At 38.9% G+C, this 21,559-nt stretch overlaps 2 protein-coding genes and 1 pseudogene across 2 annotated transcripts in view; all 3 read right to left on the bottom strand.

The window, feature by feature from the left end:
* Positions 1–5,987: 5,987 nt before the first annotated feature.
* Positions 5,988–8,234, bottom strand: LOC132164124 (L-type lectin-domain containing receptor kinase SIT2-like). The gene has a single exon (XM_059574550.1). The coding sequence runs from the start codon at positions 8,225–8,227 to the stop codon at positions 6,212–6,214; it is 2,016 nt and encodes a 671-aa protein (XP_059430533.1). The 5' UTR covers positions 8,228–8,234; the 3' UTR covers positions 5,988–6,211.
* Positions 8,235–13,274: 5,040 nt separating this feature from the next.
* The window catches only part of LOC132164597 (uncharacterized), an 11,330-nt gene continuing 3,045 nt past the window's right edge, over positions 13,275–21,559 (bottom strand). The window contains exons 3-4 of the mRNA XM_059575134.1: positions 13,620–14,330; positions 13,275–13,524 (exon numbers count right to left, since the gene is read on the bottom strand). Of these exons, the coding sequence (XP_059431117.1) occupies positions 13,481–13,524; positions 13,620–14,330 (755 nt within the window). The 3' untranslated portion in view covers positions 13,275–13,480. The remainder of the gene's footprint in view (positions 13,525–13,619; positions 14,331–21,559) is intronic.
* On the bottom strand, positions 18,284–19,824 carry LOC132163302 (7-deoxyloganetin glucosyltransferase-like; annotated as a pseudogene).

Here is a 21,559-nt window from a genome sequence, read left to right as displayed (position 1 = left end):
AGTGAAAACAAAACCTGTCAGAGATCTTCTTTTATCCAAATCACCAGCATAATTTGAATCAACATAACCAATAACACTGGAACTGATATCACTACCTCTATCATAGACTAAGCCAACATCTGTAGTACCCTGTAAATAACGGAGTATCCATTTCACTGCCTGCCAGTGAGCCTTGCCCGGATTCGCCATGTAGCGACTAACAACACTGACTGCCTGTGAAATATCTGGACGAGTGCACACCATAGCATACATGATGCTTCCAACTGCACTGGAGTAAGGAACACACGACATGAACTGCTCCTCCTCCTCACTCTGTGGCGCTGATGCCGTTGAAAGTCTGAAATGAGCTGCAAGTGGAGTATTAACTGGTTTAGAATTATGCATACCAAAGCGTTCAAGTACTTTCTCAATGTACTTTTTCTGTGACAAGTATAACTTTCCCGCTTTTTCTATCCCTGTGAATCTCCATACCAAGGATTTTCTTTGCAGCACCCAAATCCTTCATTTCAAACTCATCACTCAACATAGATTTCAATCTCTTAATCTCCAACATGCTTTTAGCAGCAATAAGCATGTCATCCACATAGAGTAACAAATAAACAAAAGAACCATCTGACAATTGCCTGTAATACACACATCTGTCATAGTTATTTCTTATGTAACCATGTCCGATCATAAAGCTGTCAAAGCGCTTGTACCACTGTCTTGGAGATTGTTTTAAACCATACAACGACCTCTTCAACTGACAAACATGATCTTCTTTACCTTCAGCAATGAACCCTTCTGGCTGATGCATGTAAATGGTTTCCTCAAGCTCACCATGCAGAAATGCAGTTTTCACATCAAGTTGCTCAAGTTCCAAATCATTTAGAGCAACCATGGCAAGCAAAACACGAATAGAACTATGTCTCACAACAGGAGAGAAAACTTCATTGAAGTCCATACCTTTTCTATAACTATAGCCCTTTGCTACCAAACGTGCCTTGAACCTTGCATCTTCAACACCTGGGATTCCTTCATTTTTCTTGAAGATCCATTTGCAACCAACAGTTTTAGCCCCTTTAGGCAATTTCACCAATTCCCATGTTTGGTTCTTATGAAGAGACTCAATCTCCTCATTCATGGCAACAACCCATTGAGCAGACTCACTACTTGTGACAGCTTCTGAGTAAGTGGAAGGCTCCTGGATTGCAGTGTCCTCTACCACAGTAAGTGCATATGCTACCAAATCTGCATAGCCATATCTCTGAGGTGGCCTAATCTGCCTCCTCTATCTACCAGCCGCAATACTGGTCTCTTGCTCTTCTTGTGGATCATCATCATCAGAACTGGAATCATGAACATCTGTAACAGGCTGATCCTGAGTGTTATCTCGCACCCTCTGTGAAGCCTCCACCTGAAGCTCCACCTCCTTGCTAGAACCCTACTCCTTTCTTGCAGAAACAATAGACTCCTTTCTCGGATGAAGCATGGCAGATTCATCAAATACAACATCTCTACTGACTATAAACTTAGGTGATTTAGGATCAGAACACCACAATCTATATCCCTTCACCACATCCGCATAGCCTAGAAATATACATTTCTTTGACCTAGGCTCAAGCTTACCATCATTCATATGACAATAAGCAGGACAACCAAAAGTTTTTAAAAATGAATAATCAGCAGGAGTACCAGACCATACATCATAAGGAGTTTTACAATCAATGGCTATTGATGGAGAACAGTTGACCAAATAGCAAGCAGTATTGACTGCCTCAGCCCAAAAATCTCTAGACAACCCGGCATTTGAAAGTAGGCAACGCGCTCTCTCCAAGAGAGTCCTGTTCATCCGCTCAGCTACCCCATTTTGCTGTGGAGTATGACTAACTGTGCGATGTCTAGCGATGCCTTCATCCTTGCAGAATTTATTAAATTCACCACCACAAAATTCCATGCCGTTGTCTGTTCTGAGTCGCTTGATTTTCTTCCCAGTCTGATTCTCAATTAATGTCTTCCATTGCTTGAAAGTGGCAAACACATCACTTTTCTTCTTCAAAAAATACACCCAAACTTTTCTCGAATAATCATCAATAAATGTAACAAAGTATCGAGCACCACCCTTTGATGGAACCTGAGAGGGACCCCATAGATCTAAATGGGTATAATCCAATGTACCATTTGTTTTGTAGATGCCTGTATTGAACTTGACTCTGCACTGTTTCCCGAATACACAATGCTCACAAAAGTCAAGAGATCCTGTTTTCTGGTCACAAAGCAAACCCCGCTTGCTCAGGATTGTCATACCCCTCTCACTCATATAACCCAACCGCATATGCCATAACCGGGTAGTGTCTGAATCTGGATCATCTAAAGAAGACACAGTAGCTGAACCTGTTACCGTACTACCCTGAAGAAAGTAGAGGCCATCAACCTTGTTACCTTTCATTATAACCAATGAGCCTTTGCTAACCCGAATGACTCCACCTTCACCGGAATACTTGTATCCAAGGGAGTCCAAAGTGCCCAATGAAATAAGATTTTTCTTCAAATCTGGTATATCTCGAACATTCGTCAAAGTCCTCACAATCCTATCATGCATCCTAATTCTGATTGTACCAATACCAACAATCTTGCAGGCGACATTATTTCCCATCAAGACTGAACCACCATTGACTGAATCATAGGCAGTAAACCAATCCCTTTTAGGGGACATATGAAATGTACAAGTAATATCAATGACCCACTTGTCGTTAGAACGATCATTAGAAATGGTAACTGCAAAGACAAGTTCTGAACCCTTAGAATTTCCTTCCACAACACCAGCCACAGAAGATGAACTTTGCTTGTCACCTTCCTCTTTATTTTTCAACTTCGGACACTCGGATTTATAATGCCCATACTTTTTACAATAGTAACACTTTACTTTCTTCTTTGACCTGGACTGTGATCAGCCTCTTGATTTACTTTTACCTGAATCCCTCTCACTGGATCGACCTCTAAAATTAGAAGAATTTTCTGAACGACCCTTAACAAATAAACCCTCTGCCTGATTATCACTACCTTTACTATTCAATCTTGTCCTCAACTCCATAGAATTTAAAGCAGATTTAACATCAGCTAAGGAGATAGTATCTCTACCATACAACATTGAATTAACAAAATTATCAAAGGCATCCGGTAGTGAACATAACAAAATCAGGGCTTGATCCTCATCATCTACTTTAATATCAATATTTTTCAGATCCAAAATAATTCTATTAAAGTCATCAAGATGATCACAAAGAGGCATACCTTCTTTCATCTTGAGGGTGTATAACCGTTGCTTCAAATACAATCAGTTAGTGAGGGATTTCTTCATGTACAAGCTCTCCAGCTTCTTCCAAAGTCCAGCGACTGTTTCTTCATCAGCAACTTCTCTTAAAACTCCATCTGAAAGAGACAACAAAATTGCACTGTGGGCTTTTTCTTCAAGTTCCTTCATTTCCTCCGTTGATGATGTTGATGGCACCTCGCCAGCCAAAATCTTCGCCAAGCCTTGTTGTCGTAACAAAGCTCGCATCTTGATGCCCCAAAGACTGAAACTATTCTGATAATCAAACTTCTCTACTTCAAATTTTGCAGTAGCCATCCCGCAAAATAAATACCCGAGCTCTGATACCAGTTTGTTATGACAAATGCAAATCCAATGTCACCAAAGAAGTAGAAAAGTGCAGAATAGAAAAATAACACAACCACACAAGACACCAAGATTTAAATGGTTCGGCTTAATAAGCCTACATCCACTGGCGGAAGCGATCCAGGAAAAATTCACTAACAAAAAGTGGAGTGCAAAGAGTAGTACAAACAAAACCACTCAAACCCAAAAGCCCCAATACACCCCAAAAGCCCCAATCTCACTCAAAAGAGAAAACATTCTCTAAAATTCTCTTAGCTTTTCAGCATTACAAATGTGAGATGAAATTGAAGACAAATAGTGTATTTCTTCTCTCTCTACAACAAAAGTCTCTCCCTCTCTCGGCGTGCTTTTCTTCTTTTTCTCTATTCCTCTAAAGCTGCTGCCTCTCTCCTTCTTTGATGACCAAATGGCTCAATAAACAAAAGAATTGAAGGCATTTTCTTAAAGCTTCTAGAAGAAGCTCAATAGATGGAGAGGCCAAATGCACGTGTGAGAGAGAAAGCACAAGTCAACAATATGGGATGCCATATTGCTGTGGGGCCCACGGTAAGGTTGATGAAAACAAGTCACCAATTCTGACAGAATTTAGGAACCATGGCAAACACAAAGTTGGTAGAAAATGAAAGAGATGAAGCTGTGTTGAATTTTATAGGAACTTGGTAGAAAGCATGACCAACTTGGTTGTTTGAAAGGTCGGTTAGCTGCAGCAGGCCATTGGGGTGGATTTCTGCGATTCCATCAAGATGGAGCTTGGCTTGGTTGAAGCCATTGTAGATGAATTGGTCTTCATCTTGAGCCAGGCCCAACAGAGTATTGGAAACATAGAGAAGCATCAGAAAATGAAGAAGCGATCTGAGAACTGTAGCCATTGGGAGAAAAGGGAAAAGCTTTCTTTTTGTGAAGTTTCTCAAGCTCATGTGAAGTGAGCCTTTTGTCCTCTGTCGATGGGTTAATGTTTCCGTGTGTGGCAGCCAGTAATGTTACATTAAATCCACCTGCTTTGTTTCGGTGTTATGCATTTGATGCACCTGTATTTTTGTCGCTTTACAATTTGCCGTGCCAACCAACAACTGGTTTTGCTTCCAGAGTTTGTCTGGTCAAAGAATTTAAATTGGTCTAAATTTTCAAATGAGGAGGAGGTCGGAGGAAAAGCTTGATGCCCCCAAAAGGCAACTTTGATCATCCTTATCTTTTTATCAGTACAATGAAAAAAATGATTCTTGAGCAACACATGGAGGAATATTGCAGGTCTACTGTTTTTTTTTTCTTTGTAAGTCTACTGGCTGCTTACCTTAATCAATATATGTTGGAAAATGTTTGAAGTATTACAATTTTTACTAGAAAATCATTTACAAATTGATAACGGTCATATGACAGTTCATAAATTGTGAATAATAAAAAGTTTATGCTTGATTTTACAGTCTGCTACACGTATTATATACACTAGATGACAATATGACCGTTGAGTCACAATGAGGATTTTTATGGGATATTTTCTTATTAATGCACAGCTTGGTTTCCATGTATGCTAGAGCTTTCTTGTATTGTATTAGTTTCCCTTTTGCTAGCAGATATTTTCTTGAAGGACAGAGATGTTTTCCTTAGCTAGTGGCAACGTCTCTTCACAGGCTGGTTGGTTAACGTCAAATGTCAATTCACAGGACAAGATAAAGTATCTCCTTAAATTAAAGAATTCACCGGCTAACACATGTATTTTCAGAGGGACAGAAATTTCCAAATCATTATGGTTAAAATATTCTCCAACCTACTTAAAATAGTGTCAAGTGTTTATAAATATTTAAAACATTAGTCTAAGTTAGTAAATTGTAATTAATGAACTTAAGAATTTAATGTTCGTTTTAAATATTTATAAATACTTGACACTATTTTAAGAGTAATTCTAGAAGGCCTACTTGTATCCTGCTAAGAATGATGTGGCTATTAAAATCACCATTGGACTTTTGATCAAAATTCAATAATGATCGATCACAAGTCCAGTGGTAATTTTAATAACTAGATCATTCTCAGTAGAATACAAGTAAGCCTTCTAGAATTACTCATATTTTAAATGAGTTGAAAGATATCATCTCTAGACTGATTTGGAAGAAATTTATGTCATTTCCAAAACATATGCATACATCAGCAGCATTCAAACCTGATTGCCTTATATCACTGTTTTGTTGTAGTAAACAAAGATATTGCAAGTAGTTTTCTTTTTCAAAGAGATAAAAGAAAGGAAAAACCTCTACAGAGTACTAAAACTTGATGAGCAACTCAATCTGGTTTCTGCAAACACTGCTCAAATAACGATCTATAAAGCTTGCAACAAGTGAATTGATTTTATTGTACTATGTAAAGCTTAGGCAGACTACTACATAATACCATTTTCAACGACTAGATTCAGTGAAAGAAACCATTTACATCATATGCATCAAATATAAGGTGCTTTAAGAAAACTACAGTACATATACTCTAGTTTTTTCAATGTCCAGATTTAATTCCAAGCATAGATCCAAGATCTAATCTACCCGTAGCATGAGACACCCGGCTGATTCAACGACCACTTTTCAGGATTGAATCAGTGCTACACATGGAAGGAGCAGAAGACAGGGTAAAAGGAAACGACTTGAAAGCGGATGATTCATCACTTGAAAATGCACCAAAAACACTGTCATGTGGTAATTCCGGCAGATCAGCATCACCATCCAACAACTGCATCACTTGCTTCATGCTAGGCCTTGCAGCTGGTATTGCAAATGAGCAAAACAGGCCTAGTTTCAAAACTAATACCATTTCCTCCACCACATAATTCCCTTCCAATCTTGGATCGCTAGCATCAAGGATAGCTCTTCTTCTCCAGCACTCAGAGACCCAATCAACCAAAATCATCCGTTCAGGCAGTCCCAGGGCTGGTACCTCTATCGGCCTCCTTCCACAAGCCACTTCCAGCATGAAAGCCCCAAAAGCAAACACATCACTGCAAGTGGTTGCCCTTCCCGTTCTAGTAAGCTCCGGAGCCAAATAACCCAGAGTCCCTACCACATGGGTGGTTTGAGGATTGGTGCCATGGTCGTATAATCTGGCAAGGCCAAAGTCTCCTAGCCTTCCATTTAATTCAGCATCCAATAGAACATTGCTTGCTTTTACATCTCGGTGTAGAACAACCTGCTCCCACTCTTCATGGAGGTAAAGAAGGCCAGATGCTACTCCTTTGATGATTCTAAACCGTTGAACCCAGTTAAGATTTGGTTTTTCATTGCTATATAAGAACTTGTCAAGGCTTCCATTGGGCATATAATCATACACCAAGAGGAGTTCGCCCCTTCGCCGGCAATAGCCAAGGAGCTGCACCAAGTTTCTATGCCTCAGTCTTCCCATGCTAACGATCTCAGCCACAAATTCCTTCATACCTTGTTTGGAATCATGGGAGACTCTCTTTACTGCAATTTGTAGATTAGAAGAAGGAAGTATTCCTCTGTAAACCTTTCCAAAACCTCCTTCTCCAAGAAGCTCAGTGTCTTTGAAACCTTTGGTTGCTTTGTGGAGATTCTTGTAGCTGAACCTGTGGGGGCCATACTCCTCTTCCCAATCTTCTCGTATTTCTTCATATTTCTTCCTCCTCAAAATGTAAGCAGCTCCAGCGACGGTTATCAGCACAAGTGCTACTGCTATGACAGAAGTCATGATCATTGGGCTTGGTTTCGCTCTTTTCCCCTGTCGGGGAAGTGGAGGGAGGCTTGAAACATCAAGGCTTTGTGATGGTCCACTTTTATTAAAGCTCCATCCAAGAATGTAGTGGGAACTTGCAAGTGCACCTGTGGCTGAAGAGAAACCAACATACATGGATTCCAAGAGAATTTCAGACAAATCAATGGGTGTTGACAATAGAGGCCGGTCTGGTTTTGGGATTGTGGTTGGAGCGAGTGTTACATTGAGTAACTTTTCTGCTTCATCATAGTCTATCCAGAGATGCATTGGATTCCCACTCATGAGATCCAACCTTATATTCTTCCCTTCTTCATTGGAAAAATACATTGCAGCAGCTGATTCATTTGATATCATGCCGTTCACATCGACTCCCACATGATTCATTTCAATATCTTGTAAGTCAGCGTTCTGAACAGTATCAAGCTCGATGGCCAAGATGTGGTTTGTAGAAAGGCCGTTAGTTGAACTATTGAAGAGCCCCAGAAACCGACTTCCTTGAGTACGGGAGAAGTCTCTCGAGGGACTGATGGTGAAGGCAATGCCGTGACCACCAGGGTTATTCCCCTCGGCAACCATGGCAAACACAAAGTTGGTAGAAAATGAAAGAGATGAAGTTAAAGTGGATGAAGTTGTGTTAAACTTTAGAGGGAATTGGTAGAAAGCATGACCAGTTTGTTTATATGAAAGGTTGGTTAGCTGCAGTAGACCATTGCTGTGGATTACTGCGATTCCATCAAGCTGCAGCTTGGCTTGCTGGAAGCCATTGTAGATAAATTGGTTTTCATCTTGAGCAAAGGCCAAGGGAATATTGGAAACATAGAGAAGTATCAGAAAATGAAGTGATCTAAGAAATGTAGCCATTGGGAAAGTAGGGAACAAGCCTGCTTTTTGTAAACAGAAGGCCCTTTTTTTTTTCCAAGTGTAAACAGAAGGTTTGTTTAAATGTCTCAAACTCGTGGAAACCGATTGCTGAAATTTTCTACCTCTTTCTTTTCTTTTTTTGTTTTTTTTGAAGAAAAAAAATTATTATCAAACCAGGCAAAGGATCAACTAGGAATTGTGATTGGAAAAGTTTTGGATTCTAAACCCTTAGTCATAGTGAACCAACGACTTTCCCTCCAAAGAGAACTTCCCATTGATGGTACTCCAGATGTCATCATCTCATCATTAAAGCCTTTTTTCGAAGGACAATAGAAAAATAATTCTCCCAATTATGGCTTCTTGCCTAGAGCAACGGCAAGTACATAAAATTGTCTCAATCTTTCCTTCGTATCTTTTCTATAAAGTCTATGCAATCGTACAACCATTTGAAATGAATACAAGAAAAATTTCAATGACAATATTTTCAATGGGGATGAAAGAAACCTTTTTCATCATGTTATGGCCAATGTCACTAGGGGTTGGCCTTTTGTATTGCGTGTGGGATTTTATTAGGTTGTATCAAGAAATTGGCAAAAGACTATATATATAAATCAATTATAATTCAATTAATTTAACTAAACAAATCAAACTCTTTAATCATATTCTACTAATTTCGTGTTGGATTCATATTGGATTTGTAGGTCGTATCAAAAATTGCTAGTCATACATGTGAGTATGGGTGACAATTCGTGCTTACGGGTTAGGTTCGCGATTCTTGTCAAAAATTGTCAGCCCTTATATCTCGTATCGAGTTCGAATTGTATCAAGATATGGATATAATACTATATAAGTCAATTTTAAACCGACCCATTTAATTAAGCGGATCCAATCACTCAATATGAATTCGCTTATTTTATGTTAAATTGTCAGCCCCACCTATGAGCAATTTTCATCCTCAATAGTTCAGATCAACACTTATCCCAACTTTATTTTTCGCTAACACATAACCCGCGCTATGCACGAGATTCTTCATTATAATTTAATTTTAAAACTTAAACGTATCACATCTTACTTTTCATTATAAGCTAAAATAGGTGTATGAAAATACATACTAAAGGTTATACACCAGTAATTTACTGAACATGTATTTTTTTTTGGTTTTTTTTTTTAGAAATGTACCAAACATCTACTTAATGAAAAGTATAAAAGAAAAAAAAAATAGCAAGAAGGACACTTGAATTCTGGTGATCAAAATATTAATAGAAAATTAGTAGGAAACTCTGATATTGTTGATGTGATACTTATTATATTGTAATACAAATAAAACCTATAAAATTCTAATCATTTCAGAAAAACTACAGAGTAAAATAAACAAAATCTTCTCTCTTCTTTTTAATACAAAATAAAACACATATTTCACTCAATATTTAATGCAATCAAATAAATTTCTTTCAACACTTCCAAAAAATGCTAGAAAATTCGAGTAAATCTACAAAAATGAAGTAGAAGCATTTTGGAAGGAAAATTCTTTTGGTTACCTCTACAAAAATGAAGAAGAAGTATCTATGTATCTATTTATACATAGATACCCTAGCATACAAGTTGCGCTATGCGCGGGGTTCTTTATTATATTTTATTTTAAAACTTAAACGCATCTTCAATTTTTTTTTTTTTTTTTATTAATTACAGGCTAAAATAGTCATGTTAAAAAATTAATCATCACTCTTTCAATAAAAAGACATGCTAAATGTTATATTTAAATACAAATAAAATTCACATAATTCTGAACATTTGAGAAAAAAAAATTATGAATACAAAATAAAACAAAATCTTTCAATAAAGATTAAATGCAATCAAACAAATCATCTATCTTATTTCAATACAAATAAAACCTATATAATTCCGAATATTAAAAAAAAAAAAAAAGCAAAATAATCTTTCTTTCAAAAGTAGAGAAAAAAAAAAACCTAAAAATATGCTTGAAAATCCGAGTAAATTACACAAAAAAAAAAAATCCATAAACATTCAAATGAATTAAAACATATGTCCTTTAATTTTAGTTTAATTTATATAAATTAGAATATGTTAAAACATTGTCGGTCTAAAAAAAAAAGGTTAAGAAGAATAATTACCTCCAATTTGAATTTTTTAGGCCAATAGATTATGTTTTTGTTAATGTTGGAGAGTGGAGAAAGAGAAAGATAGAGATGGAGAGAAAAAAGATGAGAGATATTAATGTTGGAGAGTGGAGGGAGAGATTTTTTTTGAAATTAAGAGAGAGAGAGAGAGAGATGTTGAATGAGAGTGAAAGACTTGGAGAGAAAAAAGAGAGAGAGACGTGGAGAGAGAGGAAAAAAAAGGAGAGAGAGAGAGAGATATGAACCGGTTCAAGAGAGAGAAATATGGAATGAGAGTGAATGACTTCGAAAAAAAAAAAAAAAAAAAAAAAAAAAAGGAAAGAAAGAGACGTTGAGAGAGAGGAAAAAAAGAGAGATAAAAAGAGAACAAAAATATGAACCGTTCAATTTTTAGCTGTTCACTTTTTAAAATAATGAGTTAAAAAATCTGTTTATTCTTTAAAAAAAATTGGTTTATGCCACATGTCGCGATTTGAAGGCACTTCAAAAGAAGGCTTCGGCTATGATATATGATATGATTTTATTTGTATTATTTGTTTCCTTATTTGATTTGGATATTGATAATACTTAATTTATTAAATAATTTATGTATGGAAAACTCTTGAAATATAATTAAATGTCATTAATTACATTAATTTAATGACTCGTTTTTTAAGTAAGAACCGGTTCACTCTTAAAAAACCGGTTCACAAATTATGTCTTAAAAAACCGGTTTAGCATTAAAATAAAAAGGGTTCATGCCACATGTCACAATATTAAGGCACTTCTGAGAGTGATTCGGCTTATATATATATATATGATAGGCAATCATATATAAATGAGTAATCCTACTATTTACATGCCACATGTCGCAATATTAAGATATTTTTGAGAGTAATTCAACTTTTATATATATATATATATATATATATATATAATAGGCAATCATATATAAATGAGTAATCCTACTACTTGTACTCATTTATCACATCCGTTGTGCAGTGTAATCACTTTAAATACTTTCACATCAACCATAGGTGTAATAAATTAGTTGAGAAGTCATGTTTCAAAAAAATTCAACCTACATGTGCTTTGATTTTGCCCAAAATTCAACCAGCATGTGCTTTGATTTTACCCAAAATCTCTTGTCAGGGTGTGGTTGAAATAAGTTACGGGAGCCTATCAAAAACATTTTTTGGTCCCGTCATCTTCACGTAATTGAAAAAGATATGTATCAATCCATCATAATTAAATGATCACTTTTGTCATGCCTAAGGCCTTTTCATGGTAGACCTAGTACATGTTTATCATTCATCTTGTGCAGGCCCGCAGTTAATTAATGTTCTTGTCGATTCCCCAAGCTTCTACAACCTAATTAATGGTTAGCTTCAAACTCTGATTATTACACTGAAGGGATGATGAGAATTCAGAACTCTAGAATTGAACCTAAACCCCCTTTTTTTTTTTTTTTTTTTAAATAGATGGACGGGAAAAACCAACTTGTAACTATTCAATCCTTACTTGGCCGGGCTATAGTAGCATCAGCTCGCTGAGAGTCATACATAAGAGGTTTAAATGGTAGGAATTGCAGGTGCATCTTCAAGTCCGACTGAGTCAAAACCTAACTCAATCCCATCAAGACACATATACTATACTTTACGATATTTTTATGTCATGCTCGAAACGGATGTGGATCATGTCTTATTTGGAAGGTCTTGGCAATTCGATGTTGACATTCCGTGTAAAGGAGGGGACAATGTGTATGTGTTTGCTTGGGAAGGCACAAGATCGATTGCAATATTTCGGTGAACATTACGAAGGGGACAATGTTCATCGAAATATTCGATTGAAATTGAATGAATTATGAGGATAAGGTTTTAATTTAAGACCTTTATTTTGATATCGTGTTAAATTATTATTATTTCAAAGGGGAAATTACACTTTATCTCCCTCAAGTTTTAGATTATTTTCAATTTAACTTTCAATTAATGTTTCAAAAATGTAATGCACCCCATCAAAGTTTCAAAATTTTTCATTGTGGCTCATCCGTTAACCATTTTGGTTTTCTCTAACGGAAATAATAAAAAAAATACTAAATTGCCCCTACAATTTTATTTTATTTTTTTTTTTTTTAAAAAAAAAAAATTGTGGTGGCTAGGCCAAATGGAGGTGGTTTCAACCACCCCCAAATGGCCAAGGTGGTGGCTCAGTCCATCGGGGGTAGCCGACCACCCCAAGGGGCCAAATGGGGGTGGCCGAAACCACCCCCAAACCCTTTGGGGGTGGCTATGACCACCCCAAAAGGCCAGATTGGGGGTGGCACGACCCATGGGGGGGTGGCTGACCACCCCCAAACCTTTTGTGGCCAAAGGGGTGATGGCTCGCCCACCCCCAAATTTTTATTTTTTATTTTTTTGTTATTGGTTTGACTTGGGGGCATTTTTGATATTTGTTAAAATATATTAGGACAAATTTGAAAATTTAAGACCAAAAAATACATGTGACCAATTTTCAGTCAAATTAGACGGAAATGGTTAACTGAAGGGCCACATTGAAAATTTTTGAAATTTTGGGCCCAAACTCATAGGGTTATGCTTTTAGGTTGTGTGGTTTCTAAATATGTTATATTATGGGTTGACTAAAAGACTCCACAATGTATCGATTTTCCTAACAAGCAATATGAGAGTTGATGATGGTGTGCGAAATGGTGGAGTGGCACAATGGCATGAGCTTAACAATGGTTCTTGGAGTAGGAACAAATGTGCAAGTTGTAACTTGTAAGCATGAATGAGCGAGGGTCCAAACTTATAGACTTAAGCTTTTAAGTTGTGTAGTGTTTCAACATACTATATTATGGGCTTACTAAAAGTCTTCCCAATATATCAATCTCCATAACATTTTTATTATTATTATTATGTAAAACTACATTAGCACTGAAAATTCATAAACAGGAAAGGTCTTAATTTGTTGCATTGATTTGAAATTTTTTGAACTTCTAGATCTGCAGAAACTGTTTATTGGTGAGTACCATATATGTATCATACATGGCTTATTCAAACACAGGAAATGATCATCTCGGCAAACTACTTATTGATACCTAAAACTCGATCAGAAATTTGCATTGATTCCTCTTATCTCAATTGGCTTGGAGTATTCTTCCATGATTTTCTCCTTCGCCAACTGCAATAATATTAGACAAAGACCCATAAATGAGATATGAATTATTATAACATGCTCCAGAAAACAATAGCTCGTGTAAAAAAAAAAAAAGTTACCCTCATGAGCATTGGTGGAGATCGGAAGGTGTGCGTGTGACGGTGAGTTTTTAGCCGCTGAAAGTGCATTGTTGGCGGAAATCTGCGTGTGTGATGTAGCAGAAATTGCAGGTGTGTATTTGCAGGACTCATTCCTTAGCAAAGAAGTCACAGCCTCTCTCACCTTCTCCACCACACCAAAATCACCAGGAATTCTCCTGGGACTCATCGTCTCCGATATCACTTGGGAAAGTGCTCTCTCATCTTCCCCTGGCTCAATTTTTTGAATCAAATACTCCTTCACTGAAACACCCTTATCCCAAATTTGCTCTCCAAAACTAACATTTCCGCTGTGTGGAGCTGCCGGGGCTGAACAAGTTTGTGGAGTCCCCACCGGGGATGAGCAAGTTTGTGGAGCTGGCCACCTGCAGGTCCTGCACGACATGGGCAGTGGAGCTGCCTCCCCTGAAACGGATTGTGAGCCAGCTGGGGCTGAAACAGTGAGGCCTTGGAATTTTGAAGCAATCGGATGGGTTTCATCCAATGGTGACAACTTCTGTGCAGTAGTGACATTTTCCGCCATTGTAGGCTTCTCCTTTTCTTGCTGATCATCAGCAGCACCAAGATTGACACTGCATGCCAAAACATGCTTCTCAGAAACAAAGTGAACTGCTCTTGGATGCTGCCTCGCGGTTTCCTTGTACCCTTCAGGAGCCAGCTCTGATTCATACACTGAAAATGAAACAATACTATATAGAAATTAAGAGAATCCTCCAAGCAAGCCGTAGGATTGTTTGATAAGGGGAGTCAGGAAACCACATCCAAGGTTTGCATTTCACTTCACAAAAAAGTATTAAAATAAGTGTAGGGCGGAACGGATACTCGACCAGCTTTATTAGAAAGATCATAAGTACTCGAGTTTTGGACATCGGAGTAGAGCACGCTTGGTGGCGTTGGAAAGCTACTTCAAAGATCTACAAAGTCATGTTTCACGAGATTTGGCTAATTCCGATGTTTACTAGGTCAAAACGAGCTGCAAAGAGCTCCCTGGAAATCATGTCCGGATACAGATTCCTCATGGTCTGGACACATCTATGTTTTAGCTTACGTTTCTTTGTTTCTTTGGTGCACTTCTAGACATGGGTATGTTCCGTCCGGACGGCCATCGTAGATTTGTTAAAACCGACTTTATTTCGTATTATTATTATGTTTAGGGTTTGGGAGCCTATAAATGCATGTTTTATAGATTTTAGAATGTAGCTTTTGATATTATTTGAGTTTTGTTCAATAACAAGCTTCAGAGTTGAGCTTTCTTCAGTTTTTCCTTCAAATCCTAGATAGAATCTAGCGTTTAGAGAAGATTTCTCAGATCTTTGATAGACTTAAGATCTAGAAATATATATTCGTTCTTTATTGTTGTTCTTCTTTGCAGCTCACTAAGTCGCGCTACATTAATAAGGCTCTATTTGTATTGTCGTAAAATCTTTTCTAATAAAAAATGTTTTTAGCAAAATTATTATTTAGCTTAAAACTTCAGGAAAATGATTTCAGCTAAAAACATTTTTCAGCATTTAATTCATACAAAAAATTAGTAACAGCAATGGTAACAACAACGATGGCCAGAGGTGGAGGCGGCCATCGACCTCCGACAAATGTATAGAATGTGAAAATGAAATCTGGTACTGTGAATCGAGAAAGAAAAGTTCTAACTAAAAAAAATTGTTTACGAAAATAAAAAAGGAAAATCATTTTACGCAGCTTAAAGGAGGTTATCCTGGTCAATCGAAAATGTTTTTGGTTTTGTTAAGAATATTATGTTAATGTTATTTACTTGGTATTTACTTCCTTAAATATTATTAGTCTATTAGGTTTACCTTTCCTTAGTCTACTAGGTTTACCTTTCCTTAGTCTATTAGGTTACTAGCCTCTCTATAAATAGAGGTCTCTGTATTCATTATTATTATCAGACTCAATACAATGTAGTCCATTGTGTGTTTTCGCTCTCTTTCTCTTCTCTCTCTTTCTTCCGCTTCTAATATATTATCTAATATATTTAACATGGTATCAGAGCCACCTTTCTGTGCCCTCCAATAAACGTCTTTGACGTTTTCCGGCGCCGCCAGTGTTATCCGGCGAATCATTCTCTCTGCTCCTCACGGTTCTCTATCTTCTCCTCGAGGTTTTCAGTGTATCACTATACCGCTTGAAAACCCGGAAGACAACCGTCCCAGAGCCGCCGCACACAGCCCCATCGGAGCTTACACGCGCCCTCACGCGCCGCCCAAATTTTTGGCAATTCCGCCACTGCCCTTCCGCCACCAGCCGCCACGGTGGTCCGATCACTTATCCATGGCCACCGATCGATAGCTTTCATCTCGGTGATTCCAGAACAAGTCCCATATCCTCCATACGACGCCGTACGCACCTCCACGCGCCCCCAGAAGTTCCGCGCGTCAGATCCACGCGCCAGGACACGCCTCCTCCGTTCGCGCGTGTACCACACGCGCCATCGCCCCACGTGCCGCACGCCATCCTTGCCACGTCAGCCCTAATTGCCATGCCATCCTTGCCACGCCAGACCTAATTACCACGTCATCATAGCCACGTCAGCCATGCGTGCCATGTCATCATTGCCATGTCATCACTGCCACGCCAGCATGTGTGCCACGTCATCAGAGCCACGTCAGCTCTATGCACCACGTCAGCCAGATCTGCCACATCAGCACATTGACATGGTTGACTTTTGTAGCATTGACTTTGACTGTTGACCGTTGACTTTGACCACTGAAAAAGTTGACCAAGTGTTTCCTACTCAATTTTTCGTCCTGATTTCAAATTTGTGGTCTATTTTTGCTTTTGGCATCTCTATATGGTAGAAAACAAGACTCTTCTTCAAATTTAGGCGTTTGTTTTATGCGGTTCAAGTTGGTTTATGCTTGTTCAATTCGGTTTTATAGCCTGTTCTTTGGCGCAATTCAATCCGGTTCATTCTTCTTGCGGATGGCACTCTCGGGTCAGACCAATCTTTCCTTAGGTCCATGGGTTTTCGGGCCAAATAAGCCCCTTTCAACCGGCCCACTTATGCCTTGTCAAATGCCGCCATCACCGGTCACTGAATAGCCTCTTCAACCGGCCATTTTTCTCCTTACTTAGCTCAGCCGGATAGGCGAGACGGTCTACTAGTTAGATGGGCCAGACTTTAGTTTAGCCGACAAGGCGAGACGGTCCAAGGGTTTCAGGCATGATTAGCCTCTTCAACCGGCCCTGCTTATCTCAGCCGACCAGGCGAGACGGTCTACTAGTTAGACTTTAGTTCAGCCGACAAGGCGAGACGGTCCAAGGGTTTCAGACATGATTAGCCTCTTCAATCGGGCCTACTTATCTCAGCCGACTAGGCGAGACGGTCCAAGGGTTTCAGACATGATTAGCCTCTTCAACCGACCCTACTTATCTCAGCCGACCAGGCGAGATGGTCTACTAGCTAGAATTTTTGGGTCAGACTTTAGCTCAGCCGATCAGGCGAGACAGTCCAAGGGTTATGGGCCAAACAAGCCCCTTTTAACTGAACCTACTTTTCTCAGCCGACCAGGTGTGCTACTTCATTACTAGTATATGGTTTTCAAGTCAAATTATAACCAAGTGAACCAAACTCCAGCTTAAATGCATTGCTCAAATTCAGGCAGAATCCACGGGTCTCTAACAACTTTTATGGCGTTACTTCGGCAATTGTTTCGGCACAAGCACCTTTTTCGGCGAATTCCTTTTTCTTTCCCTTTTCGTTTATCCAAACTCAAGTTTACACATTGAGTTTGAGGGGGGATGTTAAGAATATTACTTTTTATTTACTTCTTTAGGTATTATTAGTCTACTAGGTTTACCTTTTCTTATTCTACTAGGTTTACCTTTCCTTATTCTACTAGGTTTACCTTTCCTTAATCTATTAGGTTACTTGCCTCTCTATAAATAGAGGCCTCTGTATTCATTATTATTATTAGAGTCAATACAATGTAGTCCATTGTGTGCTTTCGCTCTCTCTCTCTCTTCTCTCTCTTTCTTCCGCTTCTAATATATTATCCAATATATTTAACATGGTATCAGAGCTATATATATTTTAACAGTGACATTTAAGATGAAGTGACATGGTAGTTATCCTCTGTACCACGTCTCCCATTGTTATCTAAATTGTTGCTTTGTTGGTTCACCGTCAAGGCATGCAGTTTGGGCCCAACTACCTAGCTTTCTCATCTCAAGAATGATAAGCTTTCCCATATGTCAGGCATTAAAAATTTTACAAGTAAATTCCCTTCCAAGCTCAAAATAATGTTACTTTTAGAATAGAGCCATCACAGTTTTTTAAAAAAGAAAATATAATTTCAATGCAATGCAGAATTTCTTCTAAATTAAGTTGAAGTAACTTCTTCTAAAAAATAAAAAAATTATGCATGTATCCAAGGAATAGGCAAGATGTATAGAAGCCCTTTCCAATGGTTTTTTTTTTTATATGGAATTATTAGATTTGGTAAATGATGTCATTTATTTTCATACTAAATTTAGCTGGATTTTGTCCCATTAACACAATAGAAAGTCAAACCCTTGGGCACCAATCAAATGGATGAAGAGTAGAATACTCAATTTTTTAAATGATGATACCTTTTTTTCATTATTATCACTTGCTTCTAAAACATCTATCCTTTTGACAAAAGAACATCATTCACCAACTTGTCTAAGTTGATGGATGAAGACCCATGTGGACCAGTGGCCTCTTCGGCTAATTTTTTTAACTCCATGACCTTTTTCTTCATTTTCTTACCCTTGTTGCCCTCCATCAACTCTTTCACAATCTTCTGCACTTCCCCTCTCTTGGCACCATTATCAATCTCCATGCCAATGCCCCATTCATTGCAAGCATACTTGCAATTTGTTGGCTGATCCCCATAGAATGGACAACAAATCATAGGCACTCCTGCACAAATGCTTTCAATAATTGAATTCCACCCGCAGTGAGTTAAGAACCCTCCAATGGAGGAGTGGTTAAGCACTTCCTCTTGAGGGCACCAACTAGATATTAGTCCTCTTCCTTTAATTTCTTCCACGAACTCAGGTGGCAAAATCGCTGAATCACCAACAACTGAATCAGGCCTAATTATCCATAAAAACATGAACTTGCTATTTGCAAGTCCCCAACCAATCTCAACTAACTGCTGTTGTGTCATGACAGGTATGCTACCAAAGTTCACATAAATCACTGAGTTTGGTGCCTTAGAGTTGAGCCAATTAAGGCACTCATTTTCTTCTTTCCACAAACTATACCCAGTTGATTTTAGAGGGTCATTGGGTGAGTGATTAAGTAGTAGTTGCTGAGGGCCAATGGCATATACACAAGGAAACATTGGGGAGAGAGCATCCAAAACTTCTTGCTCTAACGCGTCAAATGTGTGAACAATGATTCTTGAAGCTTTTGGAGCTATCTCTACTGTTTGACTGACCATTTTGAAGGAAGGGTTATTTGGATTTGTAGTACAAATAACAGTTGGGAGATCTCTCAATCGAATATCTCTCATACCTGGAATCCAGCCTAGTACTGTCTTGGTACTCATTTGTCAGATAACTCTCATCTGCAAAAAGAAATGATGTTTTTAGTTTGGAAACTTGTAAACAATCATAATAGAGACAATCCAAGATTTCATTAGGGTGTTATACCTTTAAGGGGTATGAGGCCTTTCTCCCTGAGAGAAGGAACCTGCATAAAAGCCATTAAGCTGCAAGCAGAGACGGTGAAGAGCATTACAATGGGGATTCCAAGCTCTCGAACGGCAATGTGGGTGAATGGCATGAAACCATCTGCAATAATGCAAGTGACTGGAGGATTATTGTTTGAAGCATTAATTGCAGTGTTGAGTTTGAGGAGGATGCTTGAAAATGGAGCCAAGAAGTTTTCCATAATGGATTCACAAAGAGTATCAGCGTCTTGGGTAGCATTGGGATTCAATGGAGGAAGGCTGTCTGGAATTGTTTTGAATTGGAAGTCAGGCAAGCCATCTAAGGACTTGGGGCCTCTAGATTTCAGAAAACGTCGATGGTTGAATTCTGTGTTGACAAAGGTTATGTGAAAACCTTTGCTGTGGAGAAGCTTTGCAAATTGAAGCAATGCCTTTATGTGGCTTTGACTTGGGCATGGAATACAAACTGCATGAGCCTTATCAACTTTTACCATCTTTGAATCCATTTGCTTCTATCTATCTTTCTGCTTTGTGTGTATGTGTTGATATATATAATGATCACCCATTTTATCAATCTACCTATTCATCATCATATCGTTTAGCATTTACCACACAAATATGCACGTAAACGAGAGGCTGCTAGCTCCTTCAAATGAGTAACGTCATTGCAAACGTCATTGAAATTAATGAAAGTTTACTTTGTATCTCTAATTTTTCGAAACGATAGCCGTTTGACTTTAAAGCATCCAATCTTCACCAAATTCCATCCTCCATCTTTGCAAGGAACAGTACCCTCACGATTCCTTCCCATCTCTTTTCTCTGAGACCGAAAGTGAATGGGCGATTTCAAAAAGCTTAACCCACATGTGACATGTTGATGTTGGGTGTGACTTGTGACCCATCACGTGGTGCTCCAAGTGTTGCTTTTTTACGTTGGCTTGAGCGTCGATATAATTTTTTCTCCTAATTTTACTTGGGACATAATTTTGTTTATTGAAAGGTAAAAAAAATTGTTTTATAGTGATTTTTTATTTTTGAAAAGTAATAAATAATAAATGATGTTAATATAAAAAGTGAATGATGTAATATAAAAGTAAAATAATGAGAATGTTTTGATGTTGATTTTTTTTTTTTAAAAAAAAAAAGTGTGAAGGGTGCTGAGGGGAGAGGAAGGGTTTAACAAAAGTGAATGGTGTGTTAGCCTGTTAGGGCTGACCCTTAATGAGTTGGCAGGTTGATCCGAACCCGACACGTCAACTCGAATTGCTAGCTCTGAATCAATAGCATTAGTTGTCGTATATGATGATGCAGTTGATCGCACAACCAATCTTAGGCTCCGTTTGTTTCGGCATAAAATATTTTTCGTCGTAAAATATTTGCAAGGAAGTCATTTTACTGAAAAATATTTTACAATGAAAACATTTTTCGGCGTTTGGCGCGCGCACGAAAAATCACTAATATTTTTTTTGTTCACAACATAAAAATACTAATATTCAATAATTTAAAAAATAAAATATAAAAATACCCGCCCGAGACTTGACTACGACCCGCCTGGAACTTGATCGGGACTAGCCCGGGACCCCGCCGGAACTTAACCAGGACCCAACTAGGACCCGAACGAACCTGCTCGGGACCCGCCTCGGATTTGACCGGGACCTACCCAAGACTTGACTAGGACCCACCCAGACTAGCCCGGGACCCCACTAAGATCTGACCGAGACCCGACTGGGTAGGTCAGGAGCGGGTCCCAGGCAAGTTTCGGCGGGGTCCTTGGCAGGTCCCATTCAGGTCCAATCGAGTCCCAGTCAAGTCCCAAGCAGGTCCGGGGTGGGTCCCATGAAGGTTCGGTCGGGTCCCAGGCGGGTTTCGATCAAGTACCGGGTGGGTCTCGAGCGGGTTCCGGTTAGGCCTTGGGTGGGTCCGAGGCAGGTCTAGTTGGGTCCCGGGCAGGTCCTGGGCAGGTCCCAATCAAGTTCCTAGCGGGTCCCGAACCGGTCCCAAGCAAGTCCCGGGCGGGTCTAGGGTAAGTCTCAAGCGGGTCCTGAGCAGATCCTGGGCAGGTCCCGGTCAAGTACCTAGTGGGTCCCGGGCGGGTCTCGGTCAGGTCCCGGGCAAGTCCCACCGCATCTCGGGCGAGTCCCCGTCAAGTCCTAGTCAGGTGCCAAGAAGGTCCTAGGTGGGTCTCGGTCAGGTTCCAACGAGGTCTCGGGCGGGTCCCGGTCAGGCCCCGGGTGGGTCTTG

The sequence above is a fragment of the Corylus avellana genome, chromosome ca10, assembly GCF_901000735.1.
Source record: "Corylus avellana chromosome ca10, CavTom2PMs-1.0".
Classification (NCBI taxonomy): Eukaryota; Viridiplantae; Streptophyta; class Magnoliopsida; order Fagales; family Betulaceae; genus Corylus; species Corylus avellana.
Note: the sequence above shows the minus strand (reverse complement) of the source record. Positions and strands in the feature narration are given on the sequence as shown.